Source organism: Apodemus sylvaticus, chromosome 1 (assembly GCF_947179515.1).
Source record: "Apodemus sylvaticus chromosome 1, mApoSyl1.1, whole genome shotgun sequence".
Taxonomy (NCBI): Eukaryota; Metazoa; Chordata; class Mammalia; order Rodentia; family Muridae; genus Apodemus; species Apodemus sylvaticus.
The window spans coordinates 73,534,474-73,555,517 of NC_067472.1; the positions used below are offsets into that span (position 1 = coordinate 73,534,474).

The following is a 21,044-nucleotide window of genomic DNA, read 5'->3' on the forward strand; positions in this document are numbered from 1 at the left end:
TATGGCCCTGAAATGATCCTTGAAACACTGCGGTCCTTACTCTTTGTATGGTGCCTGATAGAGAGTGGGACCCTCGGTAACTGTACAGAGAAAACAGTCTTCTTTAATCCAAGGTGTGGTGCCTGGGGACTGCACCAGAAAATCAGTTCTTACAAGCACCAGTCAGGGATGTGAGGTAAGGAACCTCTGGGAGGAGCATGTCTCTTGTCTCCTGCACCCAAAGCTTATTTAACTAGTAGAGATCTCACTGCCTTCTTTGATAGCTCACTTCATTCTGCAGACCAAAGCTGTTGGCTGACTAGCTGATTTTAAAATTTAGACCATGGCGTGTGGGTTCACATCCCAATGCAGCCTGCTTCACTCACCATCCGGCCCCATGAGGTCTGTCTCTATGGCCAGCAATGTGGCCCTTTCTTAGAACTCATGAACTGGATCATCCCATGGCTCCTTCCTGCTATACCACCAGCTCCAGAAGGGCAGGAACACCTTCTTCAGGTGTGCAGTGATTAGGAAAGCGTACTACCAAATAATCTGCATTTGCACAGTTTGATCTCCAAGGAGACTGATTCAGCAAGACGACGAAACCACAGTGAGAAAGTCATGGCCACAGCCAGGAAGGTGCTGACTGCAGCCAAGGAGCTGATGACAACCAGGGGGAGGCAATAACCACATATCACATCTGCGAGAGGTGAAGATCCCAGCCCAGGAAGATGCTTTACTCTGTTGAAACTGTTGGAACGTAAATGTCAAGTAGCTGGCTAGTAGCCAATAGAAGTGCCTTGTTTGCAGTTCTAGAGGCTGAAAACTTAAGCTCAAGGCACTGGCTGATGTAGTGCCTTCTGAGGGAGGACTCACCTGCTAGTTCATATGTGTGTGTGTGGCCTCTTCACAGATATGGAGAACACAAGCCCTCTGTCTCTTTTAAAGGGTTCTCATCCTGTTTACGCAGTCCACACCCACTTGCCATAATCACCATCCAATGCTTCCTTTTATAAATAAATGTATTATGTGTATCTGTAAGATATGTATTTGTTAGGATATGAGCACATGTGTGCATCCATGCACTCACCACAGTCACAGGACATCTTGCAGGAGTTGATTTTCTCCTTCCAGTATGTGGGTCCCCAGGATGAGACTCAGGTTAGGGTATTCACCCACTGAGCCATCTTGCTGGACTCAATGCTTCCCCTTTTAATTCTCTGGCCTTGATTAGATTTCAGCTGATGGACACAGGTATTCATTTTATAGCAAGAGATTATAACTATCATAATCAAGTATGTTGGGAGTACAGGGCCAGGACAGGTAATGGCCAAGAGCGTCTCCTTAGAGGCAATGGCCAAAGGGTAGGTTCTAGTTGGAAAGGTGGGTATTATCCTGGGGAGAAGGGGGCCAAAGAAGGTATTCTGGCTAGGTGTAGCAGTGAGGCTGTGGGGAGGAGGGGGTGCTAGGGCGGGAGGCTGTAGAGATTGCTTCCTTTTGGGGAGCACTGCTTTTTTTTAGTGGACAGTCAACATGACTCAAAATTTGTCATCTGCCTTGTCTTTCAGTTGATGAAGGTTGTGAATGAAATGTGCCCCAATATTACCAGGATTTACAACATTGGCAAAAGCCACCAGGGCCTGAAGTTGTATGCGGTAGAGATCTCTGACCATCCTGGGGAACATGAAGTTGGTGAGAAAGAGTTTTGTCTGAGTTTGTTTGCCGTTGTTATAACAAGCACCATAACCAAAAGCAGCTTGGGAGGAAATCTGTTTGCGCTTGCAGGTAATATACTCACCATCCAGGAAAAGCAGGGGAGGGACTCAAGCGGGAGTCCGAGGCAGGAACTGAAGCCGAGGCCATGGAAGGATTCTGCTTATTGCATTTCTCAGTTATCTTTTTAATACAGTCCAGTACCACCTGCCTAGGGGTGGTACACGCACAGTGGGCCAGGCCCTCCTATATTAATTAGCAATTAAGAAAAGAACTTCAAAGACATGGCCACAGGCCTTTTTGATGTGGGCATTTCTTCAGCTGAGGTTCCTTCTTTCCAGGTGACTCTAGGTTCATCTCCAGTTACCAGCTGCTGATAACCATGTCAGCTCCTCTCCCAAGAGAATGGTATATTCAATAGCTCCTTACCTAACTTGAAGGCATCTCCCCATACCCCACATGACAGTGTTCATACCCTGAGTGTGAGCCACCCCATCCCACAGCCATTTCACACAAGAGGATTTTGGTTCTGTGCCCCTCATATCTGAGAAGAACTGTGAATCTCTCTGAGCTAGAAGCACCCTCCTCCTTAGCTGCACAGGGACCACATTCAACTGTGCTCTCTGCTTCTGAGGCCAATTACAAGACAAAGGAAAGAATGGTGGGATATGAGACAGATCGTCTTCAGGGAGAATATTCAGGGCTCTGATTTGTGAATGGCTTGGGTTGCAGGGGTTCCCTCCTTTTTGAGCAATGTCTGTATTGTCTTTAAAAGCTAACTTCCTTTAGTTGTTTTCTCAACAGCTGTCACTACTCCCAGTCCCTGCAGGCTGGGTGAGCTCTGCTTTTCTTGTTGGTAAGAACCAAGCTCTCAAAATCCACTGAAATTTAGGTGCAAAAGATGTATCTGACTTGTTTGACTTTATTGTTACTCCACATCTGCCTCTGGAGTTCATCTCAAGAGTTTCTTTCAGGGGCAAAGGCCTTGCCTGTGGATAAAACCATGCTTCCTCCCGCACAGCAGCTTGACAACAGAAGGAAAAAAACGAGTGTGGTCAGCCACACCCAGCAGGATAGTCTGGGTCTGTTAAGCGGCTATAACTAAATAGTCAAGATGGCATCATTTATAAACAACTGGAATTTATTTCTTATAATTGTGGGCCCTGGGAAGTTGAAGATCAAGATGCCAGCACATCTGGAGTCTGGCAAGGGCTTGTTTTCTGCTCAACTCTTGCATGATACAAGGTGGTGGAAGGCTATATTCTCACAAACCATTCTACTAGGATACTAATCCCTCATCTCCTCCTAAAGGCCCCACATCTTTATACTATCCCAGGGTCTTGACTTCAATACTAATTTTATACACACACATACAAACACATACATACATACATAGCACCTCTCAGCGGGAAGCTAACTAAGTTTTAGGGGAGAGAAAATATTCAGTCCATTAACCAAGCTGCCCTTGTTGATTCCCTTTAAGATTTTTTTCTTTTATTGAATATTTTCTTTATTTACATTTCAAATGTTCTCCCCTCTCCAGGTCTCACCTCTGGAAACCCCTTATCCCATCCCCTCCTCCCCCTGCCTCTATGAGGGTGCTCCCCCACCCACCCACCTACTCTAGCCTTCCCACCTGGCATTCCCCTACACTGGGGCATTGAACCGCCTCCCACCCACCCCAGGACCAAGGACTGCTCCTCTCACTGATGTTCAACAAAGCCATCCTCTGCCATCCTTGCAAAAAAGTAAAGAAATTCACAAAGAACAACTACACCATAGAAGAGAAAAGCAACGACTACATTTTGTGTCTAGCTTATAACCGTAGTCACTGAGATATTTGGTCTTTCCTTGCTAAGAACACGTGGTTCTAGTCATTCAGGCTTCCTATCTACAGCCTTTCTTAGCTCTTTGAGCATTTGGGTTTCAAATAATTATCCCGGTATAATTTTGGAGGCTTATTTGAAAGGAGAAACTTATGGCTGTAAGGTTGCTTGTGTCCTTCCAAGCCTCGCCAGGCCCCACGCGGACACCCGCAGGAGCCTGTGTGTCTGTGTCTGTCTCTGTCCAGGTGAGCCCGAGTTCCACTACATCGCAGGGGCCCACGGCAATGAGGTTCTGGGCCGAGAGCTGCTGCTGCTGCTGCTGCAGTTCCTCTGCCAGGAGTACTTAGCGCAGAACACACGCATCGTCCGCTTGGTGGAGGAGACTCGGATCCACATTCTACCCTCCCTCAATCCTGACGGCTATGAGAAGGCCTGCGAAGGAGTGAGTGCATTCTAGCCCTGCCCCTCCACCCAACCCCCCACCCCCAGCAGAAACAATCCAGGGTGTATTTAGCCCAGCTCACAGGAGCCCCCTCCCATCTCTGTCTCTCTCCCTTGTTTTTGATGTCAGTGCTGTATGCGTGTAGGTGTGCATGTGTGTCTATGCCTGTGCATCTATGAGAGAGTAAATCTACCTGTCCGGATATGTACATGGGAAGACCTTGAGGTTGATGTTGGGAGTCTTTGTCAATAGCTTCTCTCCTTTAGTTCTTGAGACAGAGTCTCCTGCTGAACTTAAAAGTGCATTGATTCAGTTAGGCCATTCTGTCCTAGGGATCTACCTGTTTCTACCACCACCATACTGGGATTACAGGCACATACTGTTACACCTAGCTTCTTACTTGGGTACTGGGGTTCTAATTTCATGCTTTGCTCAGCAAGTACTTTATCAGCTGAGCCATCTCCCTGGCCACCTTTCCTTATTTCTGAGCATCTTGTTGCTGAAGCTGGCAGCCTCTATCTGCAGCCTTTTGCTTGTAGGAGCTGCTTGCCTTCTTTCTGATTGTTTCTTTGCATTGTAAGGTTTCTGGGGGATCTAGAGCAGGAATTAAAACTGATGGTGAGACTGAGAGAGGTTTATGCCCTAGAATGTCCATATGAGTACTGCCATTATTACATACCCATGGCAGTAGCACCTTGGGTTGGTTGAACGCTTTTGAGGTTTTGGTTATTACTGCTAACATTCTCACCTGTCCCCTAGTGATAACTGTTTTGACTATTCTGGAATATTGCTTATGTTTTGTGTTCTATTATCATATAGTGTGATAATAGACATATTATCATTGTGTCTAATTATCATATAGACATATCTATATACTTGCATTAAATCAAGCCATGGATCAATAGTGATATTTCACAATATTTGGTATAAAATAGAGCACCATCTAAATGGCAGTTCCTGTCAAATGCTTCCTTAAAGTTCAGCACTTAGTTGTGTTTGTTGATTCTGACACAATGACTACCTGGGTAGTTAAAATAATAACTCCCATCCAAGTACTAACCAGGCCCAGCCATGCTTAGCCTCTAAAATCAGATAAGATTGGGCTTGTTCAGCGTGGTATGGTAAAGCCAGAATTCCAGCAGGGCAAGGGGAGCACACTGGTACTGCATTGACAGTAGGTGATTCTGCGATGGTCCAGTTCCAGACTTCTTCCTTTTCAGAGGGTTTGGCCATGTTGTGGGAGGCCATGGGAAGGGAGAGGTGTAAGAAGAGGTCTAAGGCTTTGGGCTTGGCCATATGGCAGGAGTCTTCCTCTGGGTATCCAGCTTTGACGTGAGGTGATTGTGTTGTCTGTGTTTTATCAGATGTTCATAGCAGGTTTTTCTGTATTCTCCTGTGATATCTTTCCTGGGGCCAAGAGCATTCAGAGACTTGGAGGTGCACATGGAAGACACAGATACAGACACAGACACAGACACAGACACCGACACATCACACATCTGTGTCCTCCTGCAGTCTGAGAGCTCTTCACATTCGGAATCTTCTCCAGGGTTCCGAGTTGGGAGGCTGGTCCCTGGGACGTTGGACCCACGATGGCATCGATATCAACAACAACTTTCCAGATTTGAACACGCTGCTCTGGGAGGCAGAGGACCGACAGAATGCTCCAAGGAAGGTTCCCAACCACTACATTGGCATCCCTGAGTGGTTTCTGTCTGAGAACGCCACAGTGAGTGAAAACAGTTCTAATTTTTTAGAGTGGCAGAGGAGGGTGAAAGGTTGCCTGCTGATATCTGCCGAGGATGTGGCACAGAAAAAGAAGAAAAATACATCTTTCTTGTCTTTTCTGACAGTAGAGAACAGTACTGGGTCATAACTACCCTTCAAGCTGGTATTGTGGAGATTCTTTGTAGAGTCATTTGATTAAACTTCTATAACTAGAGTTGTAAACAAATGAACAAACATACAAACAAAAAACCACCCCTGGAATGCGTGAATTTTTTACTATAATTATCCTTATCTATGTTAATTACATTCCCATGGCATGGGCTTTTACTAATTGCTAGGTACTTACAATATATACAAGATGGTTCAGGAGACATGTGGCCATTTCACTTTTGGTGATGTGTGTACCAGAACACGGTACAAATGTGTTCAATGCACATGGCTCCTTACAGCAAGAGACTGATTACTTAGGGTCATCATCATGTATGTAGACAATCTCTTTATTATAAAGTGGGTAAGAGAACAATAGCATTTATCAAAATCAGGAATGAATTTTAGGAGCTTAAACTGGGTCAAAAGAATTGAGAAGACAAGTGAAACCAAACGGTAAGATTTTTTATGTCTGCTCGTGCATTTAAACAAGACAGGAGAAATGAGAGCCACTCATTTAGGGTAGGAAGCCTTTTCTGGTGGGAAGCAGTGGCCTGTGGGGGTGGGGCTGAAATCACGCAGGTGTATAGCAGCTGCTACTGACTTGGGTTGAACTATGGCGTCACAGCATGGGTCAGTGTTGATTCTGTGCCCTGAGCTATGTTCCATCTTTAACCTGACCCAAGGCTGATGGTGGGCTTCAAGCCCAGGACCAAGTTGAATGAAGCCCGGCAGGCACCCTGCAGTCCTGAGTCAACGTTTCTGTCTGCACAGCCAGTGGCCCTCCGTGCTCCTCTGCTGGCACCCACATTGTCTTGCTGAAATGATGTGTGACAATCAGTCATTTATTATTATATGGCTTGATCCACATGTTTGCATTAAACCATGTCAACCTTTTAAATGAATCTCTTAACATTATCAATTCTCCTCTTTTAACTTTTCCCCCCATAAAAGGTCAAATGTATAAAAGTAAAGGAAGCTGTAGAGGGCTCAGAATCACTCATATCAGCAGTGACATGGGCCAAGTCATACTTCTTCCTAAAGCAGACATGTCATCATGTGATTTTATTTATAAACATTTTCACAGGCATCTCTAAATGGCAGAAGCTATCCTTTACATCCACGGATAGTATTATTATTATGTTAAAATAAGTCATTTTCTTTTTCAGATTTATTGTGTCCGTATGAGTATGGGCACATATGTACCTTGGCACCCCTATGGGGGCTAGCATGGATGTGCAATGGCGCCCCTATAGGGGTAGCGTGGATGTGCTATGGCGCCCCTATAGGGGTAGCATGGATGTGCTATGATGCCCCTATAGGGGTAGTGTGGATGACAGCTGTCAGGAGTCCTTTCTCCACGCTTCAGACCAGATCTTTCCTGCTGTTTCCATCACACTGGCATACCCAGGCTAACTGGCTAGTGAGCTCCTTCTCAGGAGATCTCTCGTCTTTGCCTCCTATTTCTCTGTAGGCTGATTACAGATGTGGATCATCACATGTTGATTTTAAGTGGGTTCTGAGAATTGAACGCTAGTCAGGCTTGTGAGACGAGGCAAGCAGTTTTATCTGCTGAGTCCTCCTGGGTCCCAAATTAGGAGCTTTTTTTTTTTTTTTTTTTTTTTTTTTTTGTTGTTGTTGTTGTTGTTTTGTTTTAATTGCAAGGCTAGGGTTAGGGCTAGAGATCCCATTTCATTTCTTATACTAATCAGTGATTCCCTCCCCCCCCTTTCTCTCATCCCACTGTACCCCCACCCATGTCTGCTTAAATGTAGATTTAAATGAAACCCAGTGCTTTTTCCTGTGTGACATTTTATGTCTCTGTTAACAGGTCACCTTCCATTCTTCCTCTTCTCCCCTGTCTTGCTCATACTTAGTTGTGCTTGAGCGGCTGGGTTTACTGCCTCTGGGAGCTGGGACTGTGTTCCTGAAATGTCATATCCTTCTGTTTTCTGGAAACTGAGAGTGACTTTAAGACTGAAGTCCGCAAACTCCAGCCCACATAGCCCTGCCTTCCTGAGCGGCTTCGGTCGGCACACATTTGCACTCTGTCCATGGTGTTTCTTTGCTACAGGCACAGAGCTGGGTAGCTGTGACAGAGCCTGCCTGTACCACAAGGCCCCAAAGAGTCACCGTCTCATCCTTTGCTAGAAAAGTCAGCTGATACCTTGGCTAGCAGCATGGTCAGACTGAGGCTGTAGTTTCGGGGTACTCCTGGTCGTGTGTGTTTCTCATGCTGTCTGTAGTTAGTGAACACTCCAACTCAGGAGTTCATGGGATTCATGGAATGATGACACTAACCCGATGAAAGTATTTGCTAGAATATCCTGCCGTGGAATCTCAGCATTTCCCTGGCTTTCCCCTTTTTAATCCATTGCTTCTAAAATGTCCAGTTTCCCCAAGGCACAGTTTGAGATTTTGAATATTGCTGAGACTGTTCCATAAAATTTCCAATTTTTCAAGCATTTCCCTTTTTTTGAAAGCTAAAGAAGCGAAGCAACTTCTTTCTGTTTGTTAAATTTGTATACTCCCAGGTGGCCATGGAGACCAGAGCTGTCATTGCCTGGATGGAGAAGATCCCATTTGTGCTGGGAGGCAACCTACAGGGGGGTGAGCTGGTCGTGGCATACCCCTATGACATGGTGCGGTCCCTGTGGAAGACCCAGGAGCACACCCCAACACCTGATGATCATGTGTTCCGCTGGCTGGCGTACTCCTATGCTTCCACTCACCGCCTCATGACAGATGCCAGGAGGCGAGTGTGCCACACAGAAGATTTTCAGAAGGAGGAGGGCACCGTGAATGGGGCTTCCTGGCACACAGTGGCTGGAAGTATGTCTTAGATCTATCTGCCAATCTAACATCATGGTCCCAAGGACTATGGATAGTACACTAGTTATGTTTTCTGTTGCTATGACAAAACATCTGACAAGAGCAATTTAAGGCATGCACATGCATGGGTGGCTGTGTGCACATGTGTGTGTATATATGCACACATGTGCATGTATGTGCATGTGTAATGCACATGCTTATGTGCATGCATACATGTGTGTGCATGTGTAGGCCCATGTTTGAATGCACACGTGCATATGTATGTTGTGCATGTGTGTGCATGTGCACATGCATGTGTGTGTGTGTATGTGTGTGTGTGTGTGTGTGTGTGTGTATGTGTGGTGGGGGTATGCTGGCTCACATTTGAGGATGCAGTCTATTATGGAAAGAATGTGAGACAACTGGTTATATTGCAGCCATAGTCCATAAGTAAAGAGAGATAGATACTGGTACTCAGTCACCTTTTTTCTTGTTCAGTCTAGTAGCCCAGTCTATGATATGGTGGTATCCACAGTTAGATTTTCTCACCTTGATTAACACAGTCTAGATAATTCATCACAGACATACACAGGGGTATGTCTCTTAGGAGGACTGTAGGTCCTGTCAAGTTGGCAATATTAACAATCATAGACTCCAGTCCAGAGTTAAACCCAGGCCTCTCCACCATGTGTCCTCTTCCATTATTCAGGGTTTTCCAAGAGAATGTAACTGATAGGATGTATATGTGTGTGTGTGTGTGTGTGTGTGTGTGTGTGTGTTTGGAGTGGCTTACAGGCTGTAGTCTAAGTAGGTTCTTCCTGACAGAGAGGTGAAGAATCTGGTGCTAGAGTCCTGGGTAATTCCCAGAGAGCTGCTGGTTGTCAGTCTATGTTGAAATTCTGAAGACATAGGTTCTAATATCAGCAAAATAATACGTTAGTGACAGGATAGATGCGCTTGCCAGTAAGAGTGAGGCAAGCAGGCAAAGTGCAAAAGCTTCCTTCTTCCATCTCCTTTCATGTGGACTGCCATCGGAAGGTGTGGACCAGATTTAGGGCCCATTGTCTCATTTCCAACGATCCAGTCAAGAAAACCCTCACAGGTGTGCCCAGTTGTTTGGGTTTTAGATGATTTCAGATGTAGTAAAGTTGACAAAAATTTGCCATCAAACTTCTTATCCTAATGCTCAGTATGATGGTTAGCAATGGCTTCCAAAGTACCGACCCAGCACTCCCCAAAGACAATGCTTTAACCTTTTACTGCATTCTCAGAGGTGGGTGGGGCTTACTCATTTTGATGAATAAGAGAGCCTGGAGATGGCTGGAACTTTGCCCTACCAAGAAACTGGTAGAGCTAAAACTTGTTATGTCTTGTCCTTAGCCACCTAGACACTCATATTTCAGAGGACTGTGGATGGGAGAAAGTAGCAGAGCATGTTGGTGTCAAAGTTAGGGCTCTTTGCTTAAATCACTGATCTAGGGGAATGTCTGAGGTCATGAGTCTGCATCCTGGATCCGGTGTGATATAACTGAGTTGCTATGTCCTAAGATCGCCATGCGAGGGAAACAGCTACATACATCTGCTCTCCGTGGGCTAGCTACCCAGTGTCACCAGTGCCATATGTCAAAGCCAGTTACCACATGGGCCTGGAGAGGATTTTCCAAGAGACACCCAACTTGGCAGCAAACAGAAAGCCCATAGTTCACATGCCAAGATTTGCAAGGGGTAAGACCAGCATGTTGCCTAAGGTCATCCTCAAGGGCTGAAGGTCCCAGCAAAGTACAAATCACTTTTTTTTTCTTCATAGTGAGAGGACTGTCAAGGCAATAATGGAATTGAAATTTTTTTCATGCCTAATAGTTCAATGTTGGCTTTATCATTCAGATAATGTATGATCCTGGATAATTTTTCTCTGAAGCCCTACACTTTTCTATTTGAAAAATTGGGCTTAAAAATGTGGTGTTGTTGTTTCCCTCTAGGATATGTTAGGATCACAGAGAGCTTATGGCGATGTAATTCATGTCTGGCTGATCACTGATCTGGGCACTTAGCCTAAGGTTCTATCCCCAGTGACCTCCCCGTTATCAGGCATGCTCATCATGAAATCACTATGTAATGTTCACATTAATTGTCAACTTGACACAGCCTAGATTCACCTGGGAGGAGAGCAAAGCCCCAAGTTACTGTGAGGACTTGTTTGTATTGGGTTGGCCTGTGGGCGCATTTAGTGGATGGATGGTGATTGATGTGAAAACGATGCAGCCCACTGTGGGCGACACCATTCCCAAGGTAGGTGCCTTTGAACTAAATGAAAGTAGAGAAATTGAGCTGAGCATAGCCAAGCAAGCAGATGTGCATGTGTATGCATTTATTTCTCTTTGCTCTTGACTATGGATATAATTATTCACTCCAAGCTCCCTGATGTGTTGGACTGTAACCTGAAATTGTAAGCCAGATAATGCCTTCTCGGCTGCTTTTTGTTAGAATATTTTACCATAGCAACTTCAAAGGAAACTAGGAGACTCTGATTCCATGAACCTGTTCTGTTCTCTGTTCCACTATGCTAGTTAATTTTGATAGTATACTTGTCTATAAATCAGTCTTCATATACTTTTCAAGTATGTTCCTCTCTTGCAAAAGGAAAAAAACAAAACAGAAATATTTGTTCCCATAATCACTTTAAAACATATCAGAATAGACACCATTTTTGTCTTGGCAACAATTCAGTTGAAGTTATTTCCTGTTTTTTCACTATACGAATTACATCATTTGCACTATAAAAATTTCACTGCACTGTCTGTACAAATTACAAAATAAGCATCTTTTTTTTCAGGGCCTAAAAACATACTTACAAGAATATCTGTGCAAAATCTATTTATTTGTTTATATTTATTTGTTTGCTGCTGTGACTACATTGTGAACAGACACTTGTGAGTCTGACAGGGTTGGGACAATAGTGATGCCAAGGAAAGCAGGCTGGCATAGACTGCCGCAGTCTATGCCATACTGATGCAGGCAGCTCCGAATGTTTCCACCCTCCTGGTTCTGCTTGCCCTTCTTTAGGAGACTTTATGGCAAAACAGTGTGGCAGCTTGAGTCTTTTCCATCTATGATGGACTCTGCAGATACCTTCCTTTGTAGATTAATGAAATCTGCTTTCTAATTCCTTCTCTTTTCCACTTCCCTAGTTCCACTGCTCTGTTTTCTCACCCATTATCCTGCCCTATGGCAGCAGTGAGGGGACAGGGGCAGTGATTACCTGTGAGGCTTTGGACATTTCACAGCGTCCAGCATGGGCAGCCTGTGCTTCTGAACTCAAAATAACTGTCTTCTTGGCTGTGGACACGCACAGGCAATCACAAGGAGGGCAGGTGCCGTGGACAATAGGAATGACTTGGGGCACAGAGAGAGTCGCAAAGGATGTCTCTTGCCAGGCCCGAAGGTTTGGAAGAGCTATGAGAGTTTGTAGCAGATCCTGATCCACAGGTGCTTCAGACAGGAAGTCACCTTTCACAGTCAAAACTCTTCTGTCTGGAATGCTCCGAGCAAGGTCTCACCTGACAGGCAGTATGTCAGCCACAGAGATGGATGGGCCCAAGCTTCTCCAGGCTGAAGTTTCTCGGCATTTTGTCAGCTCATCTCAGGCTTTCAGTGCTTCAAAGATGCTTTTTGAAAGAAGAAAGATAGAAAAATAGAAAAGAAGTAAAGAAAAGAAAAGGAAGAAGGAAGGGAGGGAGGGGGAGGGAGAAAGAAAGAAAGAAAGAAAGAAAGAAAGAGAAAGAAAGAAAGAAGGGAAGAGAGAGAGAAAGAAACCCATTCTAGAAATTTGATTATCACAATTATTTCAGTACTAGAAGGGCCTAAGAATGTGAGGCTAAGGACAACTTTATGATCAAAGGAGGCCCATCCCTCCTAAGAGTCAAGACCTGTGCTGAGCAGTTACTTTGTTACCATAGGACCCAGATGCCCTCAGTATCTCACTGTAGATTGATAGATAAATCAAGACAGATGAGTCCAGGGTTGACCAGCCCTTGTAAAACATTCCCTGAACACAATCTCATCACGTCCCCTTTGTTTCTGTTTTACTCTTCCTTGCTTTATTCTGAGAGATCACAGTTGCTGAAATTCAAGTGTCTGGAATCAAATGGAAAGAGATAAGTGGCTAAAGGTTTGGTGCTATTTTCAGGATGGGACAATGGATTGATGCCCCAAAATCTGGCTTTAAAGCAAAAGAGCCTTTGTAATAGAGCCCTTTTCTCTATCCACACAGACCCTTGTGTTTCAAGCTTGTACCTTCTTCTGCCCTCCAGGGAACAGGTAGGGGTCCTTAGAAGATCTCCTCCACAGAGCAGTGCTCAGCCCACTGCTGGAGAGCGCAGCTTGCTGCACATGCTATTCAGAGGTAGAAATGTTGAGGGGAAGCTCATTAGTAGAGAGGGACTCAGAGCTGAGCGTGGATAATGGCTTGAGTCCAATCTCTGGCATCCCACCCACCCCAAGAGCTGTGCTGCTACCCTATGCCATGTGACACTCATGATAGTACTTCTTCATTTTACAAATATTGGGTAGTGTGATTGCTTGAGAAAGACCTCCAAAACAACATGTCTGTTTTATAACTCCTTTGCACCTGTCATTGTTACTTTACTGGGAAGATAGTCTTTGAAGATGTAACGAAGGACCTGGAGATGATCTTCTCTGTTACCGGATGTGTGCTACATCAGTGAGGCGTGTCCTTAAATGAACCCAAAGAGGAAGAAGCAAATACAGAAGATTGGGCTGAGTCAAACAATTGACATAAGAAATGCCTCGGCCAACCGGGCTGGCAAGGAGGGTGTTCCCATAGGTTCTGAAGGGAGCGCCCCTCCCCCCCAGGACTTCTAGCCTCTCAGTGCATGGGTATCTGCTTTAAGCCATGATGTGGGCATTTGTGACTGCAGCCCAAGGAAGCTCATATGGGACAGCCATACATCAGGCTGGCTGCTTCCCATCTGCACATCAGGATGCAGGTCTGTTGCTTTGGGACTCACTGGGTGGGTGTGTTAGCCAAGCAGCTGCAAAGCAACCACATATATGGTTTAGGCTCCAACCTAGATTATGGGCCCCTTGAAGAGACATAAATTTTGGTTGCAATTCTCACAGCCTCATTTGTCTTAGTTGTGAGGCTGAGCTATGGCTGAGTTTGTGAGGACAATGTAGTGACCTGCAGGACACAACTTGTGGGCATGACCCGGAAGAGGTAGGGGAAGAAAGAGACATGGAGAAGACCGTGCAGACAGGACAGAGGTTAGCTATTTTAATGAATTGAAGCAGGGAACTATTTAGGCTCTCATCTGAGACCCATACAGCTGCCAAACACAGTGAATTAAATACTTAATCCATTGCGGTTATTAACTATGGCTTTCCAGGCACATTTGTTTCCCTCTGTTTATCTATGGTAGATTGTTTCTGCTTCCCTGTTTAGCTGAAGAACTCTAAATGTTCTTGAAAATTCCTGCCCACTCCCCTTGCTGCTTGAAGCGTAAAGCAGTTAAAATGTTTGGTTGGCTTGACAGGTCTAAATGATTTCAGCTACCTCCATACCAACTGCTTTGAGCTGTCCATCTACGTGGGCTGTGATAAATACCCTCATGAGAGCGAGCTGCCTGAGGAATGGGAGAATAACCGGGAGTCTTTGATTGTGTTCATGGAACAGGTATGCTGAACGTGTGGCTGGGAGGAGAGGAAGCAGCTAAGAAATGGGTTGTGAGTGTGAACATCACAGCCATGGGAGAGTCGGGTGGAGCTTGTAGCCTGTGCTTGGGCACACCAGCTTCCTGGTGCAGTGGCTACACCTTTGCCAGATGATTGTGGTTGGCACCTGGATCTTATGCCAAGTCTGCCCTGCAAGGGTTTCCAGAAGGATTCATGGTACAGAGAATAGGAACTTCTTTCAGGAAGCTGTGAGACAACTGCCCCAGTCCCGAAACCTCATATTCCTTTGCATAGGGAAAGAAGAGAAAGGCTTGATTGTGGAAATTGGGCAATTTCTAAGCTACGGCTTAAATTTGCCAAAATTGCCCCTGTAGATAACATATCCAGAGTATCATTGAGAAGGTGCTAAGCCATCACAGATTGTCATACTATCCTACAGACAGGAAGACTGAGGTACAGGATCTGGCTGGTGTGTGTTATATGACATGGTTTGTTAGTAGATGGACTCAATACAAAGCGATTATTTCTTGATGGTCTCTGGTTCCTTTGTTTCTAACACCTATGTTCTTAAGTCTATGGAACCCAAGAAGGTCCAAATAAGCATGCCTGATAAAAATTGAGTTACATTTTAAACTTGTGGTGCAAGCCTTTAATCCCAGCACTTGAGAGGCAGAAGTAGACGGGTGTTCAGTTCAAGGCCGGCTGAGTCTCTATAGCAAATTCCAGGCCAGCTGGGGAGGGAGAGGGGACTACACAATGAGACATTGCCTCAAGTTAAAATAAATTTAACAAAAGTTAAATTCTGGTTTCCAGAGAAATTTGGTTTATTTTTTGGTGGTAGGAAGGGAACCCGGGGCCACATACAGGCTAGACTGGCATTCTGTCTCTGCACCGCATCCCTAGCCCTAGTGGGTGGATTTCAATGAAACTCAGATCTTAATGTTTTCACCTGGAAGTTTTTACTTGCAGTGAGAAACTTTCTGGATCATGGGCCACAAGACATTTTACCAAGTCCATGTAGAGCCAGGTGCATATTGAGCTAGATGCAGTACTTTGAATGTTCTTGGTGAGGACTGAGCTGATGTTACCTGCCCTGCCGGCTTTCTTGTGCTGTTGGGGTCCAGAGCTGGCTGGTCACTCACTGGGTCTCATGTTTGCTGCAGGTTCATCGAGGCATCAAAGGCATAGTGAGAGATTTACAAGGGAAAGGGATTTCGAATGCCATAATCTCTGTGGAAGGTGTTAACCATGACATCCGGACAGGTATCTGTGAAATATATAAAAACTGTCTCAATAAGAAAAACCTGTTCTGTGTACTGTTCTGTTTCCTTGTACTGTGATGCTTGGGTTTCAGTCATGATGGGAGTTTTAGAAACTCATTCACTGGGAGGCCAGTGGCACAGTTGATTAGCATGGGGTATTCTTATAGAAACTTCTTATTCAGAACTGAATCGGCATCTCCTCTCCCACTTCCTGAGATGCCCTGCAGTTGTGGTTTTTCAGCCTGGCTTTTTAGCTTCTCCTTACCCCTTCCCTGGGACAGTTTAGAGCAATTATTGAAATTCATGCTGCAGTGGAAGCTTCTGAGAAGTTAGGGACTGTTGTGTGGCATCAATGGTCTTTTCCTTCACCACTGGACCTTTGACTTTTTCCACCACTTGTCCTACATGTTACAGCCACTGTCTGTAAGGTTTCACTAAGTATTACATGGAAATTTGTACCCACAGATCCTTATGAACATGCATGTATTCATTCATTCATCCATCAGTTCTATAGATCTGGACCAAGCCCTCATAATTTGCCAGAGACCAAGCAGGATGCTAGTGATCTACATGAATGAAAGATGGGGCCATTCATTCTATGTAGGATCTGTGTTTTAAATAGTACTTCTTAAAGGAGCCCTGACATTCCTCACACTATTTAGTGCCTGGTGGGCAATGGAGGAAAACACTGGGGCTCTGCACAGTGGGGGGTAAAAAGGCCCCAGAGCCCTATAAGCCTAGATGAGAATGCTTTGCCTAATGGGCTCTGACTTTCAAGCCCTGTAATCAAGTTGGCAGTTTGGATGAGCTAATGGCAAATGCATCTCATACCCTCTACTTCCTCCTATAAATAATTTCCCAGCACGTGCTCTAGGCAAATGCCTCCCACATTGCACACACACACACACACACACACACACACACATACACACACACACACTCACACACACACACACTCACACACATGGCTCTTTATAAGCCCCCTCTGCAATCACTGGAAGTGCTGAATTTGTCTTGATTTTTTCATCTGAGGCTTATATGATCCGACAAGTTTCATTTCAGTGGAAGTTTGCATAATGTAAACAGAAGCATTAAACGGAATCCCACAGAGAGGGAACTAGAAAGATTATTTATAAAAGCACATTTGGGTTAGAATTTCACATGCTGTCCATTGCTCAGAAGACACCAATTTGAACTGCCAATGAATGAGCAATCACTGGGCTTGGGGTGCCCCTTTCATTCCAAAAGTGACAAGCAGTGTCCACAGTGTTAACCTTGCATGGTGGATGCATGGAGTGTTTATCCCAGAACACTAGCTCAGTTGTTCAATGAGACAGAACTCAATCTGCAGCATCCTCCAGTGCACAGTTCTAGGATAAGTGTCATCAGGGAAGAAGAAGAAATAGGAAGAGCCCTAGTATAAGGTGGAAACCATTGTCTGCAGTCTTTGGAGAGACCTGCTAGGCAGAGGGGAAAGCCAAGCAGAGCCATGTTTCAGATATGGAAACGTAGATTACAGAACCAGCATCTCTTGTTCTGACTTTGTGAAGCCAACGTGGTCCCCATTGTTTTAGTCTTCCTCTTAGCTTGGTTTATTGAGCAACCACAGTGAGCCAGGAACTCCTGCTGCGAACAACAAGGATGTCCCTGACCACTACGTATGTTTTCTGATGGAGGAGACCTACAGTGAACTCTTAGGGAGAATAAAAATATTACAGATGGCAACCAGGGCCTGGAAAGAAATACAACAGGTAGATACAGAGACAGGCCAAAAAGTCAAGGTGGTGCTCCCTCCCTAAGGAATGGTCACAGGCTTATAGAGCAAAGATGCTACGTCAAAGAGAGGGGACAGAATCACCAAGTATCTGTTCAGAGTCAAGAAAAGGGGAGAAAGATGTTTCAGTGAATAAAGCACTTGTCATACAAACATGAGGACCAGAGTTTGCATATCCGCGGAACCCATGTAAGTACTGGGTTAGTTTATCAGAGTCTCCTATATTCTTAATGCTAAGGAATGAGACAGGGGATACCTGGGGTAAGCTGCTAGCTAAACTAGAGCAAATTGGTGAGCTCCAATTTGTTACAAAGTAACAAAGAGAGGAGCAATCAAGGGAGACACTATACTCACTAAGCTCACCCTCTGGCCTCTAAACAAACACACAAGTATGCGTGAGCACCTTTTCATATCTGCATGTATATCAATGTACACACACACGAGAGAGAGAGAGAGAGAGAGAGAGAGAGAGAGAGAGAGAGAGAGAGAGAGAGATTCTCAGAGGTCCCTAGCTCTTTCCTTGTGTGTCTTCCTTTAGTGGGAATGCAGGTTTTCTACCAAATAAGAGACCCTTCATTGGGTTAGGGGTGTAGCTCAGTGGTAGACCTTGTCTGGCATGCAGAGATCTGAGTTCAATACATAGATAGACATGTAGATATGTAGAGACATGTTCTTCACAGCTTTATACTCCACAGTCCTGGGAATGGTGTTGGCCAGTCGGCCTGGAGTATAATTCTCCTTTTAAGGAACTCTACATCCCAGAGTTCCTTGGGTCACGTTGATCAAGAGATGCCATTTACCCTCTCAACTTTTCTTCTACAACTCGGTGTCTCTGAGTGTGGGCGTGGCTCCCTGATCTCGCCATAGTCTCTGCGTGAAGACATGACATCCTTTAGAGCACATGCCTTATGCCAAAGTCCATCTGTAATTGAATCTCAGCATTACTACTTTGAGTGTGGCCAGGTGAGTAGAGTGGCTAAAAGGAACTGAGTAGACCGGAAGCCAGCATTCCAGCCTGCATGAGAATGTGAACTTAGTCTCAAGGGAGAATTAGCGAAGCCCCAGAGGCTTCTGATCCACTAAGCTAAGGAAGGGACCCATTGGGTAAGTGACTAGCTGTATAGCTGGGCATCAGGGCTCCTCCTCAGCCCTCCCTGCAGCTTGTCAGTTTTCATGGGTCTTTGCTTGACTTGTTGAGCCCCTGTCCTGCCTTGAGTTCCTGCTCCTGTAGCTTCCAAGTCTCTCTCTGTCCATGGCCATACAGTGAGGCTGGGGTGGTGTGCAGGCACCAAGGCCATGTCCTGGGCAGTCTGTTCCTGAACTTTTAGAAGCCAAGAACCCTCACCTTTTAGGAATGATTGATCCTTCTATGTTCATAGCTCTGCAGAGGGAAGCCAGGAAGCTATGAACTGCTGACTTTACAAGAGGCCATTTTGTGGCGAGGACGTAATGTTTGTGAGTTCATATTTATAATGAATTGCTTGCCACACAGGAAAGACTTTTGTAGATCTCATCTCCAACTAGGCTTATACAGCAGGGAGCCTAGGCTCTTAGCCTCTTCCTGTTGAAACATCAAAGTGGCAGCTAAAGAGAAAACCAGCCTCTGTGGCTTCCAGAGGCTGTAAGCACTTGATCATAGGAGCTCAGGGTCCATTCTGAGGGACGGGCCAAGCAATGGGGCTGGGACTACTTGTGCTAGAAAGAATCTGTTTTGAGGTTCCCTGCTTTCTTTTCCCAGCCAGCGATGGAGATTACTGGCGCCTACTGAACCCTGGTGAATATGTGGTCACAGCCAAGGCAGAAGGCTTTGTCACCTCGACCAAGAACTGTATGGTTGGCTATGACATGGGAGCTACTCGGTGTGACTTCACACTCACCAAGACCAACCTGGCTAGGATAAGAGAAATTATGGAGACATTTGGGAAGCAGCCTGTCAGCCTACCTTCCAGGCGCCTGAAGCTGCGAGGACGAAAAAGGCGGCAGCGTGGGTGACCCTCTCGGACACTTGAGACGTACCCCAGACTGTGCAAATAAAACCTACTCCAGTAGTATCTTTGTAGCAGGCTCTCCCTGTTGTTTTGACTGTAATTCAAGAGACACTCAGGAGCATGCCCGCGTGGCTTGGCTGGTCCCAAAGAGGAGGACTGGCAGCTTAGGGTGTTTTCTTTCCTTTGTTCTCATTTATCCAAATACCTTGGACAGAGCAGCTGGCAGTGAGGGAGTTCAGTGAAGTCAGTCTGAGAATCTGGAAAGGGTTCTTGACCACTGGCTGTCCAGGAAGGGAAACCAGGCCTTCCCCTGTTTGCGTGACATCCAAGTTCACCAGTGCATTTGCAAATGGCACAGTTGACATTGCAGCACCCGGGGAATCCTTTGCCCCAGATGTTATCATTTGAGATGTTCTTATGCAGTCTTAAGAAAATCCTTCCTCTCTGGCCCCAGGGGACAATCCAAGCTGCTATATACACACTCTGCGTTCTATTGACAATAGAGGCATTTATTACCAAGTGTGCATCACAAAGTCCTAAGTCTGCTCCTTTTTTTTCCAACAAAGCTTGTCTTCCTAAAAGCAGACAGAAGGGGAGAGCATCCAAGAGTGAGTGCTGGGCGGCAGACCTTGTGGGGGTAGGGGTGGGAGGCTTGCTACATGCAAGCTGGCTCCCCAGAGAGCCCCTAAACCCTTTCTTTGCTACTCCATTAGCCCTGGGGTGGGAAGAGCCAGACTTGTTAGGAGGCCAGAGCAGTCAGTCTGGGCATCTTGGAAAAGAGCTTGAAGGAAGCAAACCCAGAGTTTCTCTTGCTCCAGGATATGAGAGCTCCAAGTTGGCCTCCATCCAGAGGGGAGTTATGATGAGCATACAGAAGGCCACATCTTTCTGATCTAGCATCATCTGATGAAAAAGAAAGCAATCTTAGGATTGGGATGTGTCAGTCTGGGAGAGGTGGTTGAATCATTGTGTAAGGGAATAGTGTGTCTCATCTCTGTTCATCCTGCTGCCTTGCTGACCTGGAAAGAATAAAACAAATAAAGAAACAAATAAAGCAAATGGTAAGACCCTCTCATGTGGTTTTCCAGGCAGATATGCAGCACCTAGTATCCCAGTGACTACAGCCATTAGGGTCGGACTCTGGGCTCTTTTAGCCCCAACCATCTGGGCTCTGCTGCTCATCCTCAATCTCCAGATAAAAAGACAGATAATGGGGAAAAGTGAAGAGAGGAGGAAGTATTCAGTATGGCCGTGTTGGAGAGAAGAACAAATCAAGAACCCTGTGACCCTCCCCATAATTCATCTCTGGGTTTGTTTGAATAGAAGGCAATAGGCAGTCACGGAGAGTCCTGGGCAAGGTGTGGTCCTGTCCAGCACTGAGGCATCATCTCTGATCTAGTCTGTCCTGTAGGGTGGTCAGAAATATGTGAAATCTCTTCCTAGAAGAAGTTCCTTGTCTGACTCATTTCCAGCATGAGGTTCCTGGGGAGATCTCAGTGCCTTGGGGACCATTATGTCAGCAATCCACAAAGGGGAGGGGCACATTCCTGCCATCTCCATCTCTCTCTCTCTCTCTCTCTCTCTCTCTCTCTCTCTCTCTCTCTCTCTCTCTCTCTCTCTCTCTCTCTCTCTGAGTTTGGTCACCTTAGAGGAGGTAACTGATCAGGATGGACTCCCTGAGCC

The 21,044-nt window shown here is 45.6% G+C and overlaps 1 protein-coding gene across 2 annotated transcripts in view; it reads left to right on the top strand.

Annotated features, from left to right (window-relative positions):
- The window catches only part of Cpxm2 (carboxypeptidase X, M14 family member 2), a 112,019-nt gene extending 92,587 nt beyond the window's left edge, over positions 1 to 19,432 (top strand). For both annotated transcript variants that reach the window (XM_052196857.1, XM_052196865.1), the window contains 7 exons: positions 1,548 to 1,671; positions 3,764 to 3,960; positions 5,510 to 5,689; positions 8,370 to 8,667; positions 14,199 to 14,338; positions 15,501 to 15,600; positions 19,112 to 19,432. In XM_052196857.1, coding sequence (XP_052052817.1) covers positions 1,548 to 1,671; positions 3,764 to 3,960; positions 5,510 to 5,689; positions 8,370 to 8,667; positions 14,199 to 14,338; positions 15,501 to 15,600; positions 19,112 to 19,365 — 1,293 coding nt within the window. In that variant the 3' untranslated portion in view covers positions 19,366 to 19,432. The remainder of the gene's footprint in view (positions 1 to 1,547; positions 1,672 to 3,763; positions 3,961 to 5,509; positions 5,690 to 8,369; positions 8,668 to 14,198; positions 14,339 to 15,500; positions 15,601 to 19,111) is intronic.
- Positions 19,433 to 21,044: the final 1,612 nt, after the last annotated feature.